The 27,592-nt window shown below is 34.2% G+C and overlaps 1 protein-coding gene across 3 annotated transcripts in view; it reads left to right on the forward strand.

The window, feature by feature from the left end:
- Positions 1–27,592, forward strand: part of LOC142986077 (adenylate cyclase type 6) — a 303,314-nt gene that overhangs the window by 100,891 nt on the left and 174,831 nt on the right. For all 3 annotated transcript variants that reach the window (XM_076134270.1, XM_076134271.1, XM_076134272.1), the window contains one exon: positions 2,933–3,291. In XM_076134270.1, the coding sequence (XP_075990385.1) occupies positions 3,187–3,291 (105 nt within the window). In that variant the 5' untranslated portion in view covers positions 2,933–3,186. The remainder of the gene's footprint in view (positions 1–2,932; positions 3,292–27,592) is intronic.

The raw sequence follows: 27,592 nt of genomic DNA on the forward strand, positions 1-27,592 counted from the left end.
TTTTGAAACCCTATATACTGAAGTGTGCACATTATTCCATGGAAAAGCATTTGCCATTGATTGAAATGTTAATTCTAACTCATTCTACCTGATTTTGATCAGTTGTTTATTTAAGTTACGTAACATACAAGTTGTTTAGCTACTTTTGGAGCTGACTACGTATACGCGTGCACGCAGTTACGTATACGCATAGATCGTTCCCGTATGAGTAACGTGAGGTGTTTTATTTAAAACGATATCGATTGAGGGCCTGCGAGGGCACGATAAGCCCACACAATTATAGATTTGACATAGCGCCTGTGTTCTTAGGAGTTGGGGTTACGTGGCTTAATTAATTTTTGATTCGCTGTTTCAGGGATTTCGGGAAAGTAAGGATTGTTGGAAACGTTTATTTAATTAAGATACGAGTGTGTATTACTTGTGTTTTGTTTGTTTTATACGTTATTAATAGACTTTATATTGATGTATTGTATCGTAATGAAGATTGATTTTATACGTTTATTTATAAAAATAATTTTGGCCTAAAAAAATAGTATATTGGAAGAAAAGTCTAGTTGTCGTTAGATTAGACACATAGCCATCAAAAACCTTTCCAAAACTGTAAGCTTATTCGTATAAAAAACAATTTTAAATTATCTTCTTAACTTGTAAATATTCTTGTGTAAATAATAAATAATTATATTAGATTAATCGCTTCAAAAACATTTTAAATACAAAATAACCATTAAAGAACCAAAGCGGCCAACATTTTTAATTAACATTCAATCAGAGCAAAGTGCAACATAATTCAAGTTTCCCGGACGCCTCAACAGGCTACGTCCAACATTATTACAAACATCTCATGGTCTTCAGGAAACTTCCAAGTGCCTGGAAAAAACCACTACCAACTTGCCTGCAAGTTAAACTGCCTGGGAAATGGCTAACCTTGACGCTAACTAAATAGCAAACTAATTACAAGACCGGTTAACTGATAAACTAAGTTGTGCAACATTCTGATTAATTTGGAATTAATTTTCTTTAAGAATAATAAATTGTTGGATGTTGGGCTGTTTTATACGTGGTTAAGTTGTTTATAAAAATGTTAGATTGTACCTACTACATCTTTGTTTTGTAGAACTTGAGTCTTTCCCTAAAGAGTTAGATAAATAATGGAGTAGTAAAACAGAGAATACTTACCAAACAGTATTTTCTTGTGTCATATGTCTTGTTCAAAACAATGTATGAATGTGAATGGGGCAAGGAAAGCTTATAAGGATACCAAATGGCGTTTTTTAGTCTCCGCCTACCCCTATGGGAATAAGGCCTGATTTTATGTATGCCATTTAACTATCCATCATTTTAGTGGTCGTAGTAACGGTAGCTTCACTTCCCTAGTCAAAGAACACAGCTACAAAAGTGGTACTTATTTTTTATATAATATCTAAGTTAAAGGCTTATTACACCATCATAGTTATACCAAAACCAAGCTAACCACCTCCTCATCAATATATCCCAAACACAAACAAAATTGAAAACTGATATCCTACACGATCTCTAAATACTAGGAACTAAAACAAACACTAAGTGCTCCAATCATATTCAGAAGCACTTTGAGTACAGCAAGACACACAGTACTCATTGCAACTGTGATTAATTCACAACTTGCTCAGGAAACTGTTCCGAGTACCGAGTATCGGAACTGGTATTACTAGTACTGGAACAGATACTGAAAGTTTCGGAACAAGTATTAGTAGAGAGATCTCGGATCACGGAACTTAATGCTTGATATCGAAATGTGAGTGATTATGAATGTTGATTCGATTGTATCGAGCTTCTATCGAACTAATGTCAAAATAGTTGATGATGATTTGGTTATAACTAGCCACTAATAGATTTTCAATCGTTTGATTTTAACTACCTCTCTGGCGCGGTTGGTCGTGTAAACTACGGCCGATCTTGAGGTTTTGGCTTCGATTAGCAGGTCGGGCAAAATCTTTTTTAATATATTCCAACATTTCTCAGTATTAGTATTTTGATTCATAACGTGTCCAGTATATGGCAATAGGCTTGCCTTGGGACTAACACTATAAATGGCGAATCGTGGGAGTATTTCATACTCCTCTACCTACACCTTCAGATTTAACAGGCGTGATCCTATTTATGTATGTAGATTTTCTTTAAAATGATTGACACACACAACACACGTGTAATGTAAACATATTACAAAATGTTATCACAACCTAAGAACACACAATAAAAAATATATTCTAATAAAATTCCTTCATAAAATCTACTTATCCAATTTTGTTCTCGATGTTAATCTTCTAATTTCGCCCAGTGATTGGAGTTCCTCCAATCAGGGCCATTGAACATTTGCTATAGAATAAGATATAATTGCCAATCAATCGAACATAGATTAAGATACCTACGGCTACGGTTACACGTTCATTTGATTTATATTATGTTTTTAATTCAATGTCACTGGTTCTTTACATCGTAATATTTAAGTAGGTAAATAAAATGAAAAAATAAATATACCTTTTTATCATATACTTAAACAATTATTAGCAAGATGATCAACAACATCTTTCGAAACTATTATTGCGTATAACAACTACTGAAGGATCATGCAAGCACATTAAGGAAATTAGTACGCTTCCTAAGGCGTTCAAACAAACAAACAAACAAACTCTTCAGCTTTATAATATTAGTATAGATAAAGAGGTATTTAAGGCTCTAATTGCAATACTTTCTTCAATACTTAACGATTTAGTCTTCAAGTGAATACAGCCATACGAATCAAGTCGCGGGACAAATGTCGGTGATGCGACTCGTGTACGAACCACAATGAATTTGTATGGTGGTAGCCGCTTGAAGATTTGCGTGGTCTTATGTACGTATGCATTGTGTCTATAAAATATGTATATTAATACGTTTTTTCTGTTTGTTGCAGGTCCCTTCGTGTAGTGTCCCGTAGTGTTAGAACTTAGTCATATATTCAGTGTATCTCAGTGTTGTTCGTGTCAGTAGTCCTAGTGTTAAGCCTAGTATAGTGACTATGTAAGCCCGCGTCTGCGATGTGATAGACGATAGTGACGTTTGATGATGTAGCCAATCGCGGGCGTGGATTACTAACAGTTTTGTGAAAGACTAAGCGATAGAGACGCGATATGTTGTGTGGTGGGTAGGAACTGAACGGCTGTCGTGATGTCTCTACCGATGAAGAGATCGTTTAGTTCCGAGGGGGGCGCCTCGTCTAAGCGCGACTGGAAGATGCGCCTCAGCCTGCGGAGTCGTAGCGGGCATAGTGTTGTGAGTATACCTTTTTATTACCTCTTTTAAAGACAACTCGTGCACTAAATGTAGGACTACTTTACAAACATACAAATTACAGGTATAGTATATTATTATAACAGAGTCGCTTTTCACTGGCTGTCCCTATGCATGCTTAGACTTTAAGAATTAAGCAACGGTTTAATGCTGATGGTTTTTTATAGATAAAATGATTTGCGAGGAAGCTTTAGGTATAAAAATTGTAAAGGTTGTTGTAATATAACTTCTGAAACCCGACGTAGTGGGGCAGTCCACTAGTTGTAATATAAATTAGTCTGTATTGCGTAAGATAACAATCTATGAAGATTTAAAACTTCTTTACTTGGAGTAGATTAGTAAATGAAAACTAAGCTAGACTTTATAATGCCTTAAAAGTTAGGTTACAAATTGAACTCATAATGACGAAGAATAAAATTGAAACAAAACAACTATTTTTGTTTTCAACTAAATTCATTAAGTTAATAGTGGAAAGTTGTAATAATTTTAAATAGTTGGACAATCTAAGTGATATTTAAGAAAATCTGTTACATTTACTAAATATTCATTTTGATAGTTCATTTAAGTCGTTTTTGCTTTAAATGAAGCCTTTGACGCGGTGTAATTACTTTCTTATATACTGCTGTTAGCTTTGAGAAAATTAAATGTTTCAATTTCGTAGATATTTGGATTGTATTGAAGTATTTTACGTGAATTTAGCAGTATTGTATGCTGTTTTAAGGCATTGGAAGGTTGTTATAGTTTTGAAGTATATAATTCTTTGAAATACCTCTCATAATGTATGTCCTGTTCTGTGTTACTCGTATAAAACTAAATTCGTAGTAAATTTTTTTCTTCTATTGTTTGTTACTAGACTATTTCGGGAAGTGATATTTTAAATTGTACACATATGTATTTCGTGTAGACATATTTCGTTGCTAAAACTACGATAGCACATCAAAAATAGGTTCATTTTATTTTTGTATTAACAACTCCCGCACTAAGTATTACTCTCGTATCGCGGCGATTTTTACAAACATACAAAAAACGGACACAAAGGACAACCAGATCCGAAACAATTATTTGTGGATCGTACAAAGTGTGAGAATTGAACCCACGAACTCCCGACGCCCTAGTGCCGATCTAAACCACTGCGCCACGGAAACCGTATTCTTAAAAGAAGGAAATATTACATTCCCCAAAAATAATGTCGTATATTTCCAAACGTAAAGTTAATTCAGTGTATAAGTAGCCGCAATATCAATATATTATAACGCTTTCATTAAGCGGTGCGCGGGCAGATGTTCCCATATTTCACCCACAAGATTACGCCTCGATTTAATCAAAATAATGATTAATTTTCATTCAAATATCATGTAATTAATTTGGGGTTTTTACCTAAAGGTTCTGTTTTAGACAGGTGTTGAATATTGGAGGCTCTGGGGCTCTCAGAGCCTTTGATTTGTTACACAAAAGCCCGGCTTGTCCGTCATGCCTTAAGCGATGTCAAACCTTCGCCTGTTGGGCTTGACATTAAAGTTGGGACCGCGTCGTTCACATGCAGTTATAGAAACTCACTTTGAAATATTGGGTACAAAATAAACTCATGTTTTTCCGTATTTGTACATGTTCGACAAAGTAAAAATCTGCCGACATATTAACCATATTTCATAGAAGTGAAAAAAAAATGCGGTCCTTAAAGAGACGTGTGAAAATGACCAGAGCTTTTTTTAAGGTGCTCGTAGCCTGTTGCGCCCTCCGGTCGTTAAAGGATATGTGGGTAAATTAATAATTCCCTAGATGGGTTACTGCATTTGCTTTGGAGGGCATGTCAAAAGTTGATTCCGGTTGTTGTCAATTAAGATAACAGTAGTCAAGCCACGTCAAAGGCCTTCGGGCGGCTTAAACAACTTTGGCACTCGATTAACCACTAATCATACGATGAGAAGAAAAAGACCAGTACTTTGCTTAGCACGGAAATATAATTCGGAACTAGTATCTATAGGTACTTTATAGTGAGTAGAAACCATTTTACCGTTCGTGCCGCTAGTAATTCTATTATACCTCTATACATTTATGAAAAGGGTAAAAATTGTGTGAAAATTTGCGAACAAAAGCCGAGCCCAATACCGAAGTAGAATATAATTTGATTTGAATGCAGCTCTATTTCAATCACAATGAACTGAGGACAAAAGGTTCCCAACTATTGTTTTTATTGACTGGTACTATTTCATGATTTATTCGTTTACAAATGAATTTTAAGGTTTTAGTAATAAACTAATATACTGGCTGGTCTTACAGCACTTTGAATCAATTCCTTTCTTCTCACTTCCATTCTCCTAGTCACCCATTTTTTACACATTTGCCACTAATTGATAATGGTTTGTGAGCGATATAACATGAAATGCACTACTTTTTCAGTTTTTCAGTGTTTAATAAGTATGCAGCTTCACCTCTACCAATATGGTTGGGCGCATACGAAGGTCTCTGTATAATAAAAAATCACATTTGTGTATTTAATTTTAACCACTTACAACGGCTACTTCCTACCGTCGGCAATACAATAGTTCAATTCTCTACCACTATCGACTATCGACAACCGGCTTGTCATCGAGAAATGTTGTATCAAAATCTGATCAGCGCCTCTGACGGACGTCGTAGGAACCATTTTGGCAGTACATTCTAAATGTCAAACTCTCGATACTCGACAGTACCGCCTGTAGAGAATCGCGCTACAAGTCGATACAAATAGAATCAGTGTAACATCGTAATCGATAGTTACCCTGTGGGTGTCGCACAAGGGACGAGGGTGTTGTCATGGTGCAACGTCACATTAACGTTAATACATAATTATACCTGCTTCGCTAATTGGTTTGCTAATTGTAACTATTTATTGTTGTTTTTCGTAATTGAATATGGATGGTGTTTTCTTGGGATATAGTAAGAATTGCTTCGGTATCGGATTGTTTTGTAACGGTAACTGCTTTGTACTACATAAGAAGATTAAAAAATTATATAATTGTTGGATAAAAATGCTTTGTTTTAATGTAATCAAGGGATTCATGGGAAATGATAATGATTTTAACTTATTGCATGGAATTAAAATTCAGGCGGGACATAGCTAAGTGTCTTAGTAGGTACTGAATGCCATTAATATTTTCCAGTCTTAACTATGTACTTGCAATACGATGAACATAATATGACAATTAAAGGTCCTTGTATCCGTAATTTGTATGTTTGTAAACTTCGGCGACTATTTCTAAAGTGACATTCACATCTGGTACATTGTTTACCGTTTCACACGTCACATTTATGAGACCAACACTATCATTATTAAGATAACTGAAGCATATTACAAAATTAACTTTTAAACAAATCAGTTTATACCAATTAAATGTTTTACAAAAACCTCTAACATTACTTGAATGACAGAAATAATATTATTCAAGGGACTAAAATAACAGGCGAATGTATCACAAATGTAATGTGTTAGAAAATCTCGTAATTATGCCTACTTGAAGTAAATTTAATTAGAACGATCCCTTTCACTGGTCGTGAATGTACCTTCTCTTGCCTTATTTAACTTGATGTAATTTACTTACGGATTAAGTCAAGTGATAAAAATGCTCACGGAAAATAGCTTGAGTAATCTTTTGAGAGTATATGATATACTAGCGGACTGACCGGACTTTTTCGAAGTATAGTACAATTTTATCCCATTCTTTCTATGCCCGTGGGAATTTTGATTCCATAAAAACCTAGTCTTAACAGTTACAAACATATTAGGAAAAAAATATCCAATTCAGCTAAGTTCTTTAAAAGTTATGCGCGTAGGTACATATATTTCGGGGATTCATTTTAGTCAAATGTAACATAGGGCCTCCTCGTTTTGAAGTTGAGAAAAGAGATAAAAGATCTCACTAATTAGATTCGAAAAGACTGGGCAGAAACAAATAATTTAAGTATTGAACTTGTTTATAATTATAAATTTAGATAACCCATTTCATCAATTGGAAATCAAACTTACGACCCTATACCTCAGCTTATTATACACTTTAACTATGACACCTATTATTAAATCTCTATACTTATCCCCACATCACACGCTCCAATAAAGAACAGCTCTATAAACATATAGTTCAGTGTGTCAGTCTATATATACGGGATATAAATATAAAGTCTATAAATATATCATTGACACACCTACTACGGGTCTATGGGGCATTGTGTAACGTTATTGTGTGCATCGCGATCAGGGCTGCCATCTTATAATCATTACTTTTACAACCTATTAATGTCTTACTTCTGGGCAAGACTGTCTTGCCAAAGTATGCGAGTAATACCTTACTTTTCCAGATGAAAGATAATTTGACTTGTTAAAAAAAATTTGGGTGTTTTGTTGCACAGGTAAAAGGAAAACTTCTGCCTTTCAGAATGCTTTTTGAAGATTTAGGTCAATTTTCGAATGGCAGATTAAAGAAAAAGGAATCGATAAAATTGTCTTTATTTTGTGCAAGTCTTTTGTCGAGTATCTTCGCTTTAGTCTTCTTTACCATAAACTCTGTCCACTAGTCAAATTTCATCTAAATTAATTAAGCCTTTTTATGCAAGAGAAAAACTGACCGACTAGCAGTCATTCGTTTGGCACCAATCATAAGAAGAGCAAGCCGTGAGTTATCTTGCCATTTCTTCACACGAGGAACAGTTTTTCCGAAACGGTGGTAGACTAAAAACACTATGCCAATTTTAAATACTCATAAAAAGTTGAAAGTAAAAAAGGATATTTTGAATTTGGATGTAATGCTAGCGGCCCGGCCGCATAAAGCTTTCGCTTGAATCATCTATCTATTGAACCTTCTTCTTGAATCATCTATCTATTAAAAAAACGCATCACACTCCGTTTTCGTAGTTTAAAAGATCTAAGCATCCATACATGCATACAGATATACAGACATAGGGACAGACCCGATAAACGACTTTGCTTTGTACTACTAAAGATAAGCGATAATTACATAGATTGTGCAAAAGTATTGAACAATAGTTTCGATTGCAGCAGTTAGTTGTATTTTAGGAAGACACGTGATGGAATGTGGGTTAATTACCCATTTGTGCTCATGTGCCAGTGTTTGTGGATATTTAAACGTATCGTTTATAATCAGATCGATCACACGTTTGTAAATAGTAACGAGGAATCACTGAAAGTTGTGGTGAAGCTTCTTTAGATTGTATTATTGATCAAGAAAATACAATTTAGAATAATTATGCTAAAAATAAGTTACCGATGAATGCAACAACTTAGGCCAAAACATTTTATTTTTCACAAGGACCATTTATAAGTTACCTGTGTCTCTAGGCACACTTTCCCCGTTTTTGTAACATTTTTTACTGGTACTCTGCTCCTATTGGTCGTAGCGTGATGATATATAGCCTATAGCCTTCCTCGATAAATGGGCTATCTAACACTGAAATATTTTTTCAAATCGGACTAGTAGTTCCTGAGATTAGCGCGTTCAAACAAACAAACAATCAAACAAACAAACAAACTCTTCAGCTTTATAATATTAGTATAGATATTAACCATCTTCTTCCACGAGTAAATTTCCAAGACAATATTTTATTTCAATTGTAACTTTATATAACAATAGTAATAAAAAAAAACACCAGCAATTCACACAAACTGCAAACATTATTGTGGTGAGGACCACCCATCACTTTTTCAACCTGTGAATTCCTCAAAAAACACATTACTTTTTCCCAAATTATCAACACCATATTCCAGACTTGACAGATTTAAACATCACTGTCAAAATTCAACAATCTATGAGTCTTTCTAAAACAAAACTAACAAGTGGACCTGACGCTGTTCAAGATCAAAATTGAACAGTACATCTTCCCACTACTAAAGAGTCCACCAGTATTTGTCAGCGATGCGAGCAGTTCTCGGCGGTGCGGCGGTGTACCGAGCCGTGGAGCGAGCAGCCGTGGCGCGACACGCTCCGATTCACTCGCTTGGCCACTCGCGCCGCTGACTCCACCATCACACCGTCACGCAATCTTCACTCACTGTCTCACTACTACGTGTCTTTTTTACACTAGATGTTATGAATGAACGATGAGCTCGTGACAGCAGAGTCGAACTCTAAAGTTTAGTTACGCTTGCCGAGGTTGTTATGTGGATGGGTGACCTCTTTTTTGGGTGTCGAGTTGAGAAAAGAAAACGTCCTTTTTTACATTGAAATCCTTAACTAAAATAAAATTTTAAGACGGCTAAAGTAAATTGCTACAAATATATGTCCAGCAAGTAAAAGTATTGGGTTATATTGATTCAATTTGTTTGGAAAGCTTCAAGTCGATGTGATTTCTTATATCGAGAAATACAGTTAAATAGTAGTATTATCTACTAGTTTTTAATTTACTAGAAATGACTAATAAGAATGATTGTAATATAATATATATTTCTTTAATTTGTAAATAAGTTAGTATATGATAATATCATTATTTCTTATTAAGCTAAAGAGATATATCGCGAAATTATTGTCTGTTGAAACCACAGGGATTTAACAATTCAATAAGCCAAAGTCTCTCTATCAAAGTTCATAAACTTGCAAACGACAAATTATAAAGATACTCTTTTGTAATTGAAAACAATAGCCGTGCGACGATACTGCATCTCTGTTACTCGTTTCGTGACAAGTTATGAAACTATAATTCACTTTTCTTTTGTGGCCCACAGCTTTGTGGAGGAAAATAAACGAACTATCTCAAAGAGAAGTTAAATGTCCACTTGAATGTCTACTATGTAGTATGTACGGCGTGCGGCCGCAATCTTTGAGAGTTTTCTTTTACCGCTTTATGAAGCAACTGTGCGGTTTTATTGTTTTACTGTAACGACTTTGTACAAAGGCTGTAAGATAGAAAGTGTTATTACAATTAAGTACTTTATTAATAGTTTTCTGTCTACTTAAATTGTTGTAGGCCTGAGTAAGCCATCAATAATTATAAGTTGGTTTGGCCATGGCTTCACAAAACCCAAAAGGATGTATAAAAGATAATTATTGTATATTCAGGTCGTCTCCAATTACTTTTCCAGCGATATAGTACGAAATCGAAAGTACTTACGTTTCACTTTCGTTCCACTCTTTGAAAAAACAATAAACGCAAAACGATTTGGTTTGATTGCAAAACGTTGTACAAAATAAAATTCATTGAATATTTCGACCATTTTACTCGCTCGCCTCAACGAACAATATGCATTTAATTATTATTATTTAAAACGACACGCCATCGTTCCCTTTGTTTGTTCTTTTTAAAAAAATATTCACCGACCTCTCAGCGATAATTGTTATTTCATCGGTCCCATTTCCAATTTAGAAATAAAAATTGTATTTTAACGAGAAAACTCTGTAGACTTTTATTGAAAAAACATAAAGGTATTTTTTTTATTTTTTTCCAAATTAGAATGAGTGATTTAAATAAGTGATTTCCATTGTGTGATTGGCAGGTCGGTGGTGGGTAGTGACGTTGATGGATGGTAGTTTAAATATTGTTGCGTTATGAAGGAGGAAAACTTGAAGTTTTGCGACAGATTGTGCGTCGTCGTTACATATGTAACGGGCGCGAAGTTTGTTTTCGCCGAATTGTTTATGCACCCTTGCAATATTGAATTGCAATGAGCGTCTGTTGTGACACAATGATGGGTCAAGGGTACGAAGATCAGAGCGTCCTCATTCGTCATTCAGGTTGCGATATTATTGAATCCGTTTGACCCGACGCTGATGTATTCGGTATGTTTATTTATCCTTCGCAACTTTGATATGGAATGATTTATCTTAAATAAGTGAAGGTGATTTTATGATTGATCAAAGTCACATACATATTCTGAGTAATGAGGCTGTCTCGTGTATTTAAAGTTTACCTAGTTATGCGAGATTAGGCAAGGCTTAAACTCACTGATCTGAAAAAAAAAAGCTTTAATACACTTTACCGATCGCTAAATTTAATCGACCGAGGGGAATGGAAATTTAAAGGATATGCCTTCGATCAGCAGTGGGACATAAGGAACAGGCTAAATAAATATTTTAATCACGATTAAATCTGATGAAACGAAACTGAATTGTAAACAGAGATTTTCTACTTCTATAGACTAACGACAGCGGTGTGTTTTGTTATGAAAAACTGATTAGCTCCTGAAATGCATTGCAGCAACATTTTTTGAAATAGAATTTAAATGATACTCTTAACAGCCCAATGGATGTAAAGTTTAAAATTCAACGCTAATTAACGCTTACAACAGTATTACAGTAACAACACAACTGAATATTCCCAATTTTGTAAACCACATATCAATGAAATATAATCCGTAATGACGTGTTGAACCAAACTGTTGCGTATAAAGCGTGGTATAAACAAAGTGACCATGTTGAATGTGGTCTCACTGGTCACAGTGGTCACTCGTGGTGACGTGTGGTGACTATGTGACGTCACTGTTGCCAACACTCTGCTTTGTGGTTGTGAACTTGTAATCTGTGGTGTTAAATCAAAAGCTGATTAATGTTTATTTACACACATAACTAGCTGAGCCGGCAAACATTGTTTTGCCACATAAATTTAAAAAAAATAGTGGCACTTATTCTTATATGGCCGGTTCTCAGACCTACTCACAAAATATCATGAGCATCAGTCAAGCCGTTTCGGAGGAGTAGGTACGGTAACTACTCTACTACATTGTGACATGGAAATTTTATATGTAAGGTATTACGCCTGTTATACCTAAAATTGTTGGTGTGTGAAATACATCCACGTTTCGCTATTGACAATTATAGTTCTATATGTAGTAGGGGACGCTATCAGACTCCGAACTACTATTGAAAATAAATTGTATAAAAAGTGAATAGTTGAAACAAATAACTATACTAAATTAAGTTATTATTTTCATATCGTGTTTGTAATTACCAGGATCTGTAGTCAGGACTAGTTTTGTATGGGATCGAAATTCCCAAGGGAATGGAATCCAGAGTATCTATTCCCGGACAAAATGGCGGCAGTCTGCTAGTCTAATATACAGTTAAAATTACCAATAGCAGTATGTCCGACCTGGGAGTCGAACACGGGGCCTCATTGTCAGAAATCTTATACACTACCGATCGCGCCACAAAAGCAGTAATAGTTTCCATTTAAATATTTTAATTATTAGTATGTTTTTAATTCTGTTGTATTTCATAATACCAGTGTATTTGTTTATAAGTATGTTTGGTATTTAAATGATTAAATTTTAATGTATTGTTACAATTTAATAGCGTAACATTTAATTAACTCGTATATTATCTCAAATTTTCGGGATTTTTACTACTGTTTATAGTTAATTTATTGAGTAATGTTGTGTTTCGTTATGTTAGTTATTTTGTTAAATATTGGGATATTATAATGTTCATATTAAACAGAAATAGCTGAAATTTAAAACAAAGGTATTTTTCAGACACGAATAAACTGTTACCCAAATACCATAGTCACGAAAGTATTAAAATATTGTTTTTATAGCCTGCGAATTTTAATTCAAAATGTTTTTCCTAATTTTCTTTATAACACTGAAATTTCCTTAGCGTCATTAAAATCTTTTGTGGTTAATCTACTTTATAATAATTAAAAGAATACAAATATAATAATTTCAAACAAAGATGTCACTGAAACGTTGGATTTGGTTTGCATTACACATTTACGGTCTTAAGCACTCACACAAAACATTCCTAAAGAGATTAAACTGCCTTCAAAATGGTGATTTCAAGCAACATTGACATAAAAATTTTTATCCTTCATAATCACTGTCTTTACAGAATAAAGAGTGAATCCTTACTAATAATATCAATGAAAAAGTGTGTCTGTCTGTCTCTTACGCTTTTACGGCAGAATTTTTTTTATTAAGTTTACCAAGTAGATAGTTAGTGATAGGTTTTTATATTATTATCACTGGTTCCAACGGTAAATGAGAACATCATGATGCAACCTTACATGCCCGAGAGTTCTTTAGAACAAATCTTCGATTATGCACCAGCATGGTGAATCCAAGACCTAACCCCTCCCTCGTTCACAGAGGATATCGTTGCCTAGCAGTGGGACATTAATGGGTTAAATATATAAATGTAGATAGTTGGAGATGCGGGGCCAATAAAAAGTAGATTTTTTTTAATTTGTTTTAGCTTTTTAGTAAGTCACAAATAAAAAAGTCAGAATGTAAAGATTTTTTAATATTGCTAAACAAGTTTTGATAAAATTCAAAGAGCAACATAATTTATGTCATGTTAGGTACTTTTTACCCTGGCTTGTCCTTCTGTGCCGACAGAATCAAGGGCAAAAACCAGTATTTTATAATACTGGGTCTAGACATAATAATTATTTCATAAATGGTATTAAACTAAGCAGCTTACGCGTTGTAATACGAACATTTGAACCCGGGTTCAACCTGGAGAGTGTAATGTTCACCAAATAATTACTGCGCTACACTTGTGAAGACAGTGGTGCCCTTCAAGAATTTAATGCGTTTGGATTAAGGACTTATTAAGATGAACAATTTAAAAGTAAATTTAGTAATTAAAATTTAGATAGATTTTCTAGATACAAAGGTGACAAATTGACGGCATTTTTATTATAGTTTTATGTAGGTAAGTATTGCTTTTTTGTGTTAGGTACACTTTAAATTTTCCATTCATTTCTCGTCGTACTTTTTATTGGTCTTAATGCGGTAGACATATAAGTATTTCGTCTACGAAAGATATAATAGATAGATCTAGTGCGAACTAGAATTTAACGTGACGTCACAGGCTGGTGATTTAAAAAAAAATACAGTATACACGCAAACGTAGAATAAATCTTAAAACGGTACAAAAATAAAACTCAAATAATGTTAATCGTGGCTTAGGTACCTACACCATTTCGGTGATAGTGTGAAACTGTAACCGGCCTCGATTGCACTATCAGTAGATTTACGAGCCGATCGAGCGTTACACTGTTACCGGTAATTACCGCTTTACCGCCGCAATAACACGCCAGATCATGCCACACTATGCCAGTTGCCAGAAAGTGCACAAACTGATCAGATTAGCTTTTTATTTCTATCGTTCAATGCTAGGCTATAGTCATACTAGATAGCATTCCTTTTCACAAAAAAATATAGCGACAGGATATAATCCTAGTTAAAATAGTTCGAAAAACCACCGGGGAGGCCCAAAAACGAAGGTGTGTTTAATAAGAATAAACCCACACAGTAAAATATTCACTGGTATATTAATCTTCTTACTTTTTATCTTATGGTTAGTGGTAAATCTAGTGTCAAAGTCCTTCAAGCCACCCGAAGGAACCACATCGAGGCCGATTTTTTGTGCCCCAGTTCAAATACCACTATGCGGTCACACATCTATGGAAAGAACGTGCCAAAGTTTACTTAACCCACAGATCGCTTACCAACCGGTGAGCACAACTGACTATGGGGCTATTTATATTATTAGTATGAAATTATCATATGGTACGGACAAGCGTAGAGCACGGTGTCTCCCTGACCTCTCCTTGCACCGTGCCTCATAGACTTGTAAAACGGACAAGGGTGAATTATAAAGTTTATGAGTTGTTTTCGCTATGTTACCGTGGATGACGTCAGCACGTCGCCGCCGTTACGTCGGTATGTCGCATTAACATAACATTACTTAGACTTATTCTAACAATATGTGTTAGTTTCTGCAGGCGAAAGCGTTTGTGTGAAATCAGATTCTAGAGTACTACCATTTTGACCGTTTTTTAAAAATAAGGTTGTATCCTATCTTCATCAAAATCGTTTCAATAGTTCTTGCTTGAAGGAGTAACAAATATACAAACATACGTCAAAACTCACAAACGATCACATGTCATCTATGTAAATAAAAAAGAATCACCGAAATGTATGTACGCGCATAACTTTTTAACAACTAAACAAAAATCGGATAACTATCTTTTAATTTGTTTGTAACAGCTGTCAGGATAAGGTTTGTTTGGGATCAATAGGATCTAAATTCCCACGGGAATGGAACCAACGGGATAAAATTGTACCATACTCCATATTTCCTATTTATCTGATTGCACGTGTATTGTTATAAATATTTTAAACTGGATTTCTGTTTCAATATGGAGAAAACTACTGCACGAGTTGTCTTTCAGTTTTATGACTTTTTATAACCATTTAATGTTTTTTAAAAATCTTCGCCTTCGAGAAAAAGGCGTGGTTTTATGTCATTATCCTATGTATTTTTTCACGAGAAACAACTGAAACAGTTTTCTTAAGATGTCCACGCCTTTAACTGGACTTACCAAAAAAATTTAACTTTAGCTTATTTAACAAACCTCTATAAAGTACATTACCATTTATAAATTTGAACATAAAAGAAAATAAAACCATTTTTCTGTAGTTCAAACATTAAACATACACATACATACATGTATGAAAACTTCTATCTCTGAAAACAGAGCATTGTATTTTTAAAACGTAAAAGCGAGTTATGTTTTTTCAGCGATCACTTGTAAAGTGCTTTGAAAAGGACGTCATTTGCATTACTGCAATAAATGTTGTGATTCTAAAGTCTGGTTAGTTTCTATTGTGTTAGAAGTTTTCTCTAAAATGTCCAATAATTGTAAAAATAAAGGGTTACGAAGAAAAATAGCAAAGCTATTTGTTCTTACTTCTTATTCTAAAGGGATTTTCATGCTCACTTTTTAGATACAAACAGTAAATAATATTTTCGCAACATTTTTTTTTTGTAATTAAAACAAACGATATCTTAATTTTCAGGCTATTATGAATAACTAAAACAATTCACGCACTGGTGTGCTGTATTTTAACTTCAAACTTTACCGCGTTCAATTTCAGTAGCAAGTCTAAACCGATCCAATTTTATGGAAAAATTCAATTTAATTGTGTTTAATGCAAACCTGCAGAATTCAAAACCAAAGTATCTGAACAAAAAACCAACCTGAAAAACACATTTCTGTTTCCGAAAATTCTTCGTTTAAAATAAAATCTATAAAGCCTTAATATACTTAATATACTCTATACTTACGTTTAGAGTCCCAATATAAACTAGTAAGTTAATATGGAGTCCCTCGGTCTACTGGTTAAGACACAATTTGTTCTCGTTATAGAGCCTTTTGCCTTTTGTCCCCACTACTGGGGAAAAGGCACACGTTTTCACTTATGGTATAACGTTAAGTAGATAAAAGTACTTAGGGTTTATTAAATTGTGAATGTGAATAGAATATTGTATGTTTTTTATGTGACTTACCTTTGGAGTGAAAGAGAGCAGGTTTTAAGTTTAAATAGATATAAAAACGAGCAGTCGGCACAAATATTATGTCAGTTACTACGTATTTCGCAATTCCTAGACTGCTTTCTAAAAGGGTAGATTCCCTACTACTATCGACTTTCGGCAACCAGCTAGGTATCGAAAAAGTTTGTCGGAAACCCCGAGCAGCGCCCCTAGCGGGTGTCGTAGGAACTAATTGTTCAGTGCATTTTAAATGTCAAGTTTTTGATAACCATTAATTCCGACTGTAGAGAATAGTGAAAATCTTTGAGCTAAGTTAGCTTATTATAGATCTGCTAAAATAGACAGCAATCAAAACGAAGGGACATTCTGAAAACATAGCTCAATACGGATCGACGCCCCTTTCTGTCAACTTCTTCAAGAGAAATTACGTGACCTTACTAAACGAGATATAACATCATCCTATATAATCTTACAATAACCAACTAGTCGTAAGAATAGTTCATCTATTCTTTCTCTGAGCACGTGTGTGATGGGGACACAAAGCCGTCGGCCGCAACTGTCGCGCGGCCTACATACGATGTTACCATGTGCCGGCGGAAGTACCCGCAACTTACTACGCAGATGAATGCAAGAAATATGTATATTGAAGGAGAAACTTTGTGAGACTAACGATAGAGTATATAGGCCTACTAATTTGCAACACTGCAGTTAAAAATATTGCATTTATATTTTTTTTGTCTTTATCCCAATTTACGTAAAGTAAAGTTTTCTCTCAAAAACATGCTGTAAGGAGGATTTGGCTGATACTTTATACAACCAGTCGCTGCTTAAAGACAACCTTAAAAAATTCAGGTTTAGCTTGAAAGTGGATGGGAAATTTTGGCAATGGTGAAGATAAATATCTGGTATATAGATGAAAGCAGGACTGTGGGACACTGCAGTTATGAAGAAAGAGTTGATAAATTCTGCAGTGGCTGGAGTAGGTCAGGAATGTTTCTATTCTGTAATTAGAAAGATCCATAGATAGAACACATCTGACACTGAACAAAAAATGTATTTGAATACTTAATAAAAATTCTTCTGGGGCTATCGCCTTCAGAAGAGATTTATTTCTTCTACTGCGGTAACCCGTGACCTACTCGCATAGTTTTCAAAATATATGAGAACAGGGATCGATGTATCACGTTTGTGTCAGAAAACTTTAAAATTTAATATACTGAAGATGCATCTGCCCAACTGAACTTCAAAACTTACAAACAAAGATAGTTCTGGGTCAGTCGTGTAGAAACTTTTGGTAAATCTCCAAGGAGTCCTATTGTTTTGGTTAATGCATTTAGTAGTTTTATAGGTTAGGTAATCTTAGTACTGTAAGTGGTTTTTTGATTTTAATGTTTTTGGTATATGTCTCGAAAATGTGATTTGGAAATATGGCTTTTTCAGCATTCAAAGTAAAGTCACTTATTTCATTAACTACTACTAATACTATTCTATTAGCTTGGTATTTATTACATATTGTTTACAAATTTGTAGTTATTATTATATTTGTAGTAATAACAAAACCAAGAATACACAGAAAAAAAAAGTTTTGTTCCATGTAAGTGACCAAATCAATCAACTCTTTTTAGTTCTCTCATTTCGTTAGGAAATTCTTAGCCAGCAGTGGGTTACAGTAATGGGTTAAATTACTTACAAAACAATCAGTTAATTTTGCTACTATAGAAACATTTATATTTATATAATATGTATCAAAAACTGCATCTACAATAGTTCATTTCGTTGCCACAACGACAAGCCCGAGACATGTTATTTCCGTTTCTCTTGCTATCGAGAAAAGATCAATTTATTGAAAAATATATATATCAGTTGGAACGTTCTGTTGCTTTCATTCTGGTCAAAATGTAGCGCAATTTTATACAGTAGACATACTATGTAATAACAACATTTTAAACGCGTATTTATATAAAACTGAAAACATTATAATTACTATATTAAGTTTATTTGTTAATAAAAAGTAAATAAACGTTATAAATCACAAGATTGTGGTAATTTGTAACCCTAATTTAAAATAAAAATATATGAAATCCTAATCAGCGCCTCTAGCGGGAACCATAGAAACAACTTTTCCAGTACGTTTGAAATGTCAAAAGCTCGTTAGAAAAGCTAAATTTTCATCAAATACACACACAATGTTGGTAAAATATATATAATTCTATTTATACAGTGCAGATACCTTTGACTTGAAGCCAACATATCTCGAGGGAGGCTGCGTTTCATCCCCTTGTATATTTAGTGCAACAACCAAGGGACCTACAGAAACTAGGATCCTTACATGGAATATATGATTTGTGTTCTTTACTATAATTAAATTAAATACATTCGTTTTGTAGAAAGTACTTTACTGAGTGTAAATGTGAGATTTACACAGGAGACAAAAAGTAGTTTTACTGGGCGGTGGAAATTGACTGTGATTAAATGTAAATAGGTGCTAGGTTAAGTCACTAAATTGCTATTTACACACACATCACATAGATTTAAGCTTTCTTATTTCTGTTGTTAGTGCCATCATAACTGTACTCGGGCCGAGACTTTAGATCATAATTCTTTACTATAAGTTGCTATGGACAGCATGCTTAATTATGACTTCGAAGACATTAAAGATAATATAATTATTATATTACTTTTTTGTACAAAAAAATGTAAAGTCTTACCGCAGGGTATCGTGTTATAACCCAGGTAACTGGGTTGTGGAGGTCCGAGATGCAGTTGTATCATGTAAAATACTGGTACCCAACTGTTTCCAGTGAGACTGGAACCCGACTCCAACATAGTTGGAAGAAAGACTAGGCTGATTGGTTGATGTAAAAAATATAATTTCTTCATTATTCCTTTAAATACCTTACATGCACAAGCACACCAAAAAATAGTTTAAAAATGCTGTCCTGCAGTTTATAACTCTACCACAGGAGCCTGAAAATAACCTAAAAAAAGCCTACTAAAACATGTCATCTGAAATGCTGGGTTTTTGTTAAAATTCGCATGTACCATATAAAAACAAAATGAGAATAGTTTGGGCCTCCGTCTGACCTCAGAGGCGCTTTGAAGCGGCTAGTAGAGTACCCTCACATTTTTCCATTTTAATTTGTTGCGAAATTTTAGCTGCTTTTTTCAAAACTCGTTTTTGTGAGTTATATGGTTAATTACTAAAGTTGGTTTTATATTATTTTGAGTTATATTAGTTGGTCTTTTTTATACACATATGTTTATAATTCAGGTCGTGGTCTAATATGTGTTGGTTTATACATACTTAAAATTCTTTTTTTTTAAGGTATCTATAGCCGTGACATAGTACCTAACACTATGTTATATGCTATTTTTAAACATAAACTGACCAAGCCCTTTCTATTCTCTCCTATTACGTTTTATAAAATAAGAATAAATTAAAGTTTAGCACTACTCGAAGCACTTTACCTAAATGACAACTAGAACAATGTAAAATCGAAGTGCATTTTCTTAGAAGAGCCATAAAAAGTTACTTTTTAAAAGGTGATCAAAATTTTCACTTTATAGCACGTTGCTGTTCACCACTGTATAATAAGAAAAGTAATTAAGTGCTTTTTCTAGAAACAACAGCACTACTTAATTTTTTTCGTTCATAAGCTTAAGTAGTTTTGAAAGTGTAACAAGTTTACAACTAATGGAAAATGAAGTGTCTTTTCTTATCCATTCTTCATCAATCCATTAAATGTTACATTGCCGGTCTCCTACCATTATTTTATGGAAAATTCTCTAAAATTACTTATTCAGGAAGTCTGACTATCTTATTAGCAGCTAGACTTTCAAGGTAACACTCAAATCCCCTTATCACCTACGAAGATAACAACACTGTTGCATTTTCCTTCAGGTTCTATAACAAGCCCTCAAGGAAGCACAGTGCAACAAACAAATGGTACAATCAGCAGCAATATTCCTTGTAGCACATCATTTAGAGCTTGCCGTCATAGATTGGTTCTCGTTAGGCTCGCGCTAACAATGCGCTCATCTTAACCTCGTGCTCCAGTATATTGGAGGACCTTCACTTCCTCCACTTGCTAGCTTTCTAGTCGATTTGATGTTTGATTTTTCGTATTGGTTTATAATAGGGTTTGGATAGTTGCAATATGTGGAAGGAATCTAGTTATCACTGAATGTGGTGATGATGTTTTTAATTTATAATCACTGAAATCATAAATGATATAAACTTGAAGGATCCAAAAATAGTTTGTTACCTAGTTCAATGTCAACTTAAGTTCCTAGTTCAATTATAGTATTTTATGTCCTATATGGGGCTCGAAAGATTGTTAATTTCTTTGAGACATAAAATTAATTAGATGACTAGGTAGGTGAGGAAGTGGTCTTAAATAACTTTACTACACTTATGATATGAATTATGGAAATGCAAATATCAAGAGAAAATGCTGCACATAGAATATTTTTTTGCCTATCGTTGATATTTTAAAGCATATAGGAAGCTAATGGACTTTTATTTGTGAATACCTAATAGCTAATGGAAATTGAACAATCGCATACAGTTAAAACAAAGGTTCCTGTATCCAAACATTGGAATGGAATATGGAATTAATCCAGAACCGATCAGATACCGGAACTGTTAGAATTTGTATGAAAAAATAACAGAATCGCGGCAGTTTTATTTCACCGAGCATTTAGTGTCCGAATTTTTATGAATGTTTCATGTATGAAAACGTTTGCCTCAGGGATTGGACAGAGTTTTATACTGCAACAGGAAGAACGAATTATGAATAGTTATAATGTATGAATAGTATATACTGTCAGGAACAGTGGGTTTTAGTTGGTACTTATCAAACGGAGATGCGCTTTTGACTCTAGATATAACAATGAAGGGAGAAATAAGACATCTTTCATGCTTTTAAAATAGCACGCCTTTTTCCCGTAGGAGTAGGTAGAGACCAAAAAACGCTACATTAAAATTTGTTTCAATAAATACAAGATTTGATTTTGATTTAAAATCTATTTCTCTTTAAGTCATTGTACAACTTTAATAACTTAACAACTTTTTTTTGTTTAAGAGACAAGTCAGGGCTAAGATTTGCTCTTGTATCGCCAGGATTTTTACAAACGTACAAACAACGAACGCAAAGTACAACCAGACCCGAAACGATTATTTGTGGATCGCACAAATAATCGTTCCGTGTGGGAATCGAACCCACGACCTCCCGATGCAATGGTACGGCGTGGCGACCTTAACCACTGCGCCACGGAGGCAGTCGGAGAGTACTTTTTAATCCACAACCTTTTAGAACGAGCTATTAATTTCTTCCATTAAATCTATAGAATATAGAAACTAATTCGTTCTTTGATGTCATGAAGTTTCTTACTAATCTGGCGTTAAGGCCGAGATTGGAAATCGTTTGATCAGTTGCAGTGGACCTTTTAATTTCCTTGCCTTCTGCTGTAGGTGATGAATAGACGTTAATTAACTCTAATAGTTTTATTACGTGGGGTCTTAATCTAGATTAGGTCTTTAGGACGGTAAATGCTGATATAAGAAATAATAATCTTTAGATAGTTGATATTTTCACAGATTATGAACCCAAGTGTGATTTCCTCGATCATTTTGATTTGAGCTGTCTATCAGGAAGATTAATAGATTTAAGAATTGTAATTCCCTTCTTTACCCTTCTAACTTATGCTAGATTAGTCGTTATAATTTGAACTTCCATATGTTTCAACATTTGACCAGAAAAGTTACTTTGCTAATAATATATTTTTATTAGTTCGATAGTCAACAAAATTCGTCACTATTATCAGATTTAGCTTTTGCAGGTCGCAATCTTCCGCCCGTTTACGAAAGTCAACACTATTTTGTCTACGTGTTTAAATTTTACCGCCACAGGCCTTCAGATAAAAGTCGCTCCATGACAAGACCTTAACCTTGTCACCAGTCACATCTACCGCTTAAACGGGCCACAATAACAACACCCGAAAATATCTCGTTGTTTCTTAAACAAAAGCTCTCGCTATCCATTTACTATCCAATACAAGTTGATACGCAACGAGCGCTCGCTTCTTATCGCCTCGTCTCTCGCTTTACGACCATTTCCAAACGCTCGAGTCGACGACCGACTAGACTACTACTATTCATACTAATGTAGAAACATCAACCCTATGTGTAAAGCTTTAGGACTCAATTTAGCTAAATCTTAAGTGGAGTTTTTGTGCAAATTACAAGTTGTAGTTTGCAGTTGCTGTAGACTTTATGTAGACGATATAAGGTTTACTTTTGTATGTTTTTAGTTTGTTGGGTTGTCAAAAGAAAATTCGTGAAAATTACAACACATAGTTTGCAGTTATCTTAATCTTTATGTTTGTAGAAATAAGGTTTATTTTAGCTTGCTTAGTACGTTCAAGGTTAGGGTCGCGGTTTTCAAAGGATCTCGACATTTGTCGACGTGGAGTAATAACTAATTTAGTGTCAGCATGTTTTATGGATGCGGCACATTTCGTGGGTCAGCCTTATCGGGACAAATGTTGGGACGTGTCGGCGTGCGCGGACGAATAACAGATTTACTTATGAACATCCACTTTGCAAATATTTGTGAGAGAGACTTTAGGTTATGAGAATTTAGCAGTAGTTTTAGGATATTTGTATGTAATGTGATTGTTCTGATAGGCTTTTTCGAGACAAAATATAGTTACTGTTACTGAATCTACTATTGGTTTGAAGAGAGATATAAACTGAAAACCCATATTAAAAACCAATAGGAATTCTCGAAAACCCTTTTAATTATATAACATCACGATTTCCACTATAGAAATAGGCTCGACTAAAGTATATAGAAAAGCTAGAAAAGACAAGAGAAAAGTTACAAATTAAAAATAACAACTATGTAGATAGGGGTCCTTTGCCAGTAACGCTTTAGGCAGAACTCCAAACGATTCCAAGTATGCTGAAGTTTCAAGACATTCAGTAACTTGTCATGTGTTTCCCAACAGCTCGAATACTTTAAATAGGTCAGCTTTAACCCTGCTTCTGTTGCCAAGGTGATTCTGTTCTTAAAACTATTCTTTGAATATCTACTAATGATAATTCATAACCTTAAATTATGTATTTTTCTATTTATTTAGTACACCTTAAATTAAATATTATTAGCTTGCTCATTTCCAAGTATTAAAACCTAATTCGATCGTATAAGATTTAAACTAAAGTTAAATCGTACTATCAAATTTAAAGCCAGCGCATTAAAATTATCTGAATAGCTATCTATCCTAGCATTTTTGTTACGGCCCGAGTGTAATTCGTTTAATTTTTAACCAGTAAGTATTTGACATCAGCTCTTCGTTAATTTGCTTAAAAGGTAAAAAAGACCACTATTAACGTTTTATACTTATTTCCCGATAAATATTAATCGCAACCATTAGCTAAATGTGAAACTACTAAACATTTTCAATAGAGCAGCTCCCAATAGAAAACAAGTCAACTGCAAAAACACTCACAGAATGGCTTTCAAACATATCCATACAAATGAATCAATCGAAACATTGAAAGCTTTGCAACTAATCCAAGGGAACAAAGACACACTCAATATTTTGTGAACAAACTCGTACGGGTCTAGTGTCTATGTCAAAACGTTTCAGGCACAGGTACCAATTTTTCCAATTTGCAAAGTTCTGCATTCGATTCTCTTCTGCAACAATGGTCCCAGCGTTTGTCCTTGTCACAATACCAGTTACGAATTTAGATGTTATTGAAATTGTTTTTTGAAAGTATCAAATCCTATTGTTTTATATTTTTTTATTTTTTTTGGACTGTCGTCTCGGACCGAATGGAATTCGTTATTAAATATTTTTTGCTGTAAAGTGGTTTCGTAGAGGAATGGAATTAGGAATGTAGTATTTGTTAGCATAGTTTAAATAAACACTGTGACAAATGTATTGTATTTCTTTATTAGCCTAGCTTAAAATAACTTCATCATCGTCATGATATTTGTTACGAATTGTAATGAATAAGGGCTATGACACACTAAAGATACTAGAGAAAACACTAAATTATTCTTATAAATACAAGTCTTCATAAAACATTGCCGAGTTATGGCTATAATGCTATGGACAATAGTTTTATTCAAATCGTGATTCCCGTCATAATTACGCAGATAAAAAATTTCTTCAGAATGACAGCTATGCTTTTATTTCACGAAAATGAATGCAAGTTATTTGCCACTGAAGATTTCGAAAACAAAACCCTTTTGTAGTGTTTTGAAACTAAATAGTGGTATTTAATAAATAAAACAGACGGCACTTGTTTCTGACATCGCAGATAACTCGCGACAGCTGATATCAAAATAATTTTAATTAGAAAATATAATAATGAGAGAGCAATTTAAATTCACCGTCTGCTACTTACAAATGTTTGTTCAGATGAAATTAATTACACATTTTTATAACGAAATAAATCTAGTTTTAATTTCAAAAATAACTCTGGCAATATAATATTTTTAGTTGTGTTTAGATGCCTTTGTCAAGCAGTGTTCGTCTCCTAGCTGATATAAAGATGATAATAATATTTTGGAAAATAATTGTCTATTGTAATGAAAGTCACAAATAGTAATAGCCGCGATAGCAGAAAAGCGACCACTGTACACGTAACCACGTAATGCTGGCCAATGTCGTCCGAATGATAAAAACAAAACATATGGATACGGGAAATACATATAACAACATACGATTAATTTTGCGTACTTAGAGATAGCTCAATCTAAGTATACAATATAAAATAATCATCCAAACATAGTGCTTCCTGCTTCCCAAGTCAGTAGAATCATTTCAATCAAACTTGAATTTCAATAAGCTAACTCCAAAAACCCTTCAATTTAGTGATGTCATTTACATCATGTTACATGACATTACATCACATTACATCATGTAAAATCACGTACATGAGGTCGATCCGCGGCTATCAATAAACAGTTCGGCCGTGATTTACCGCGGTCCCCTTTGAGCCGTGATTTAAGAGACGTCCTCCCGAAATAACGCCGTTGTTGTGTTCTGTGCGTCAATCAACATGATTTCAACCTAATTCGCAATCATTTGTGCACTTTTTACCTATTTCTGGGGTTCGTTTTACAAGGAAAATGAGTTTTGATTCTTATCTGAGAAAAAAATATTGGTTAGTGTCGATTTTATTGAGAAAAGTGTTCTTGGGTTGGCGTGTTTTAAAGTCTTTGGCAATAGTATTCATGGATACTTAGTATTAATAGTATGTTGAACAGTTAAATCAAATCATTTGTTCATTTAGGTAAAAATATATTAGCACTTAAATTGTGATAATCGTTACAATTACTAAATCTACCAGTTCATTTATTGAGGAAGGGCATAGGGTACATAACAATGTACTATAACTTTAAGAACTTTTGTGAAAACGGGTTAACTAACTTCCTGTATAATGAAATATATAGTAGACAGCGCATAGAACATTTCATTCATGGATTTTTCTTGAGTTATTTTCAGTATTTATCGCACAACCCACCGGCCTAACCGATAATTAAAATCCTATATTTAAAACTCCATCAGATAAAACTCGAGCGCCCAATGGCCAATATTTCAACTAGGTCCAAATATGATTACATTCGGCGGGCGAGCCCGGGTGAAATAATAAGTGAATTAGCTTCAGCCCAGTGCACGCATGTCATAACTACATTAGCCTCGCACGTAACACGTCGGATGAACTAACTGAATTACATTTGTTATCGACATGTTAAAAATGCTTAGCCTTAAAATAGCTTGTTTGCATTTTTTTATATTACGCCCACTTTTGGTGTACACCCACGTTTTGCCATTTATGATGTCAGTGTCATGTAATAAGGCAAGTCTGCTGTAAACGGGAACATTTATAAACTCCGGGGTACACTTAAAAATAATAAAATTATATAAAATGAACATTATAAACATCATTGGACAACTCGCACACGGTCTGCTAAACGTGCAGCGTCCAAATAGACAAACCCGAAACCTCATGTGTACTAGTACTAGAAATAAAAAAAACTGTTAAGTTCTTTCGAACCCGAGACCTCATCTATACTAATATTATAAAGCTGAAGAGTTTCTTTGTTTGTTTGTTTGAACGCGCTTATCTCAGGAATTGCTGATCCGAACTGAAACATTCTTTCAGTCGAAGATAGCCCATTTATCGAGGAAGGCTATAGGCTATATCATCACGCTACGACTAATAGCAGCAGAGTACCATTAAAAAATGTTACAAAAACGGGGAAAATTTTGACCCATTCTCTCTTATGTGACGCAAGCGAAGTTGCGCGAGTCAGCGAGTGATTTATATGTGTACTACCGCTCATAGGACATAGACAGTATCAGTCTCGTGAATCTAATATTATCCTGGGGCTATAAATACATTAGGTACGTTTTACTTGTGGAGGAAGCATGTCCTGTGTCGTCTCGAGGCGTAATGCGATTAATCGCTCCTGGGCTAACTGCTAGTCAACTTAGGATGCTGCCTTGTGTGAGGTGAACTGGGTCGACCTAGCAGTTTGGAGTAAGGATATTAAATGTACAACTAATTTTAATACAACATAGCCATATGCCTGAAATAAATTGATTGCAAGATATTTCAGCTTTAAAAAAATATTCTTCAATTTTTTAAGATTTTAAATGTAAGGTATCCAGACTGAAAGTATGAGTTGACTTGTATACCTTTTATACAATTCGAAACAGGCATGTTCTTACCGCACTTAAATGATTTTGACATTTATGTGCCCAACTAATCAAAATTATACTCACTTCTCATATTCACTTTTTTATGGTTAATTAATTAAGTAATTATTTCAGGCGTTTATTCATATGCTAAGGAGTCTTAGCTACATTGTACAGTTTCCCCGGTAGCTATATCTGTGAGATACTTAACAGTGAGTCTGTATCAGGTATTCATCTCGTTGAGATCTTGTCCAAACTTAGGGAACCCTTGTCAAACTTCTTGTGTGTTGTTCTGTAAATCA

This window comes from Anticarsia gemmatalis, chromosome Z, assembly GCF_050436995.1.
Source record: "Anticarsia gemmatalis isolate Benzon Research Colony breed Stoneville strain chromosome Z, ilAntGemm2 primary, whole genome shotgun sequence".
In the NCBI taxonomy this organism is placed as follows: Eukaryota; Metazoa; Arthropoda; class Insecta; order Lepidoptera; family Erebidae; genus Anticarsia; species Anticarsia gemmatalis.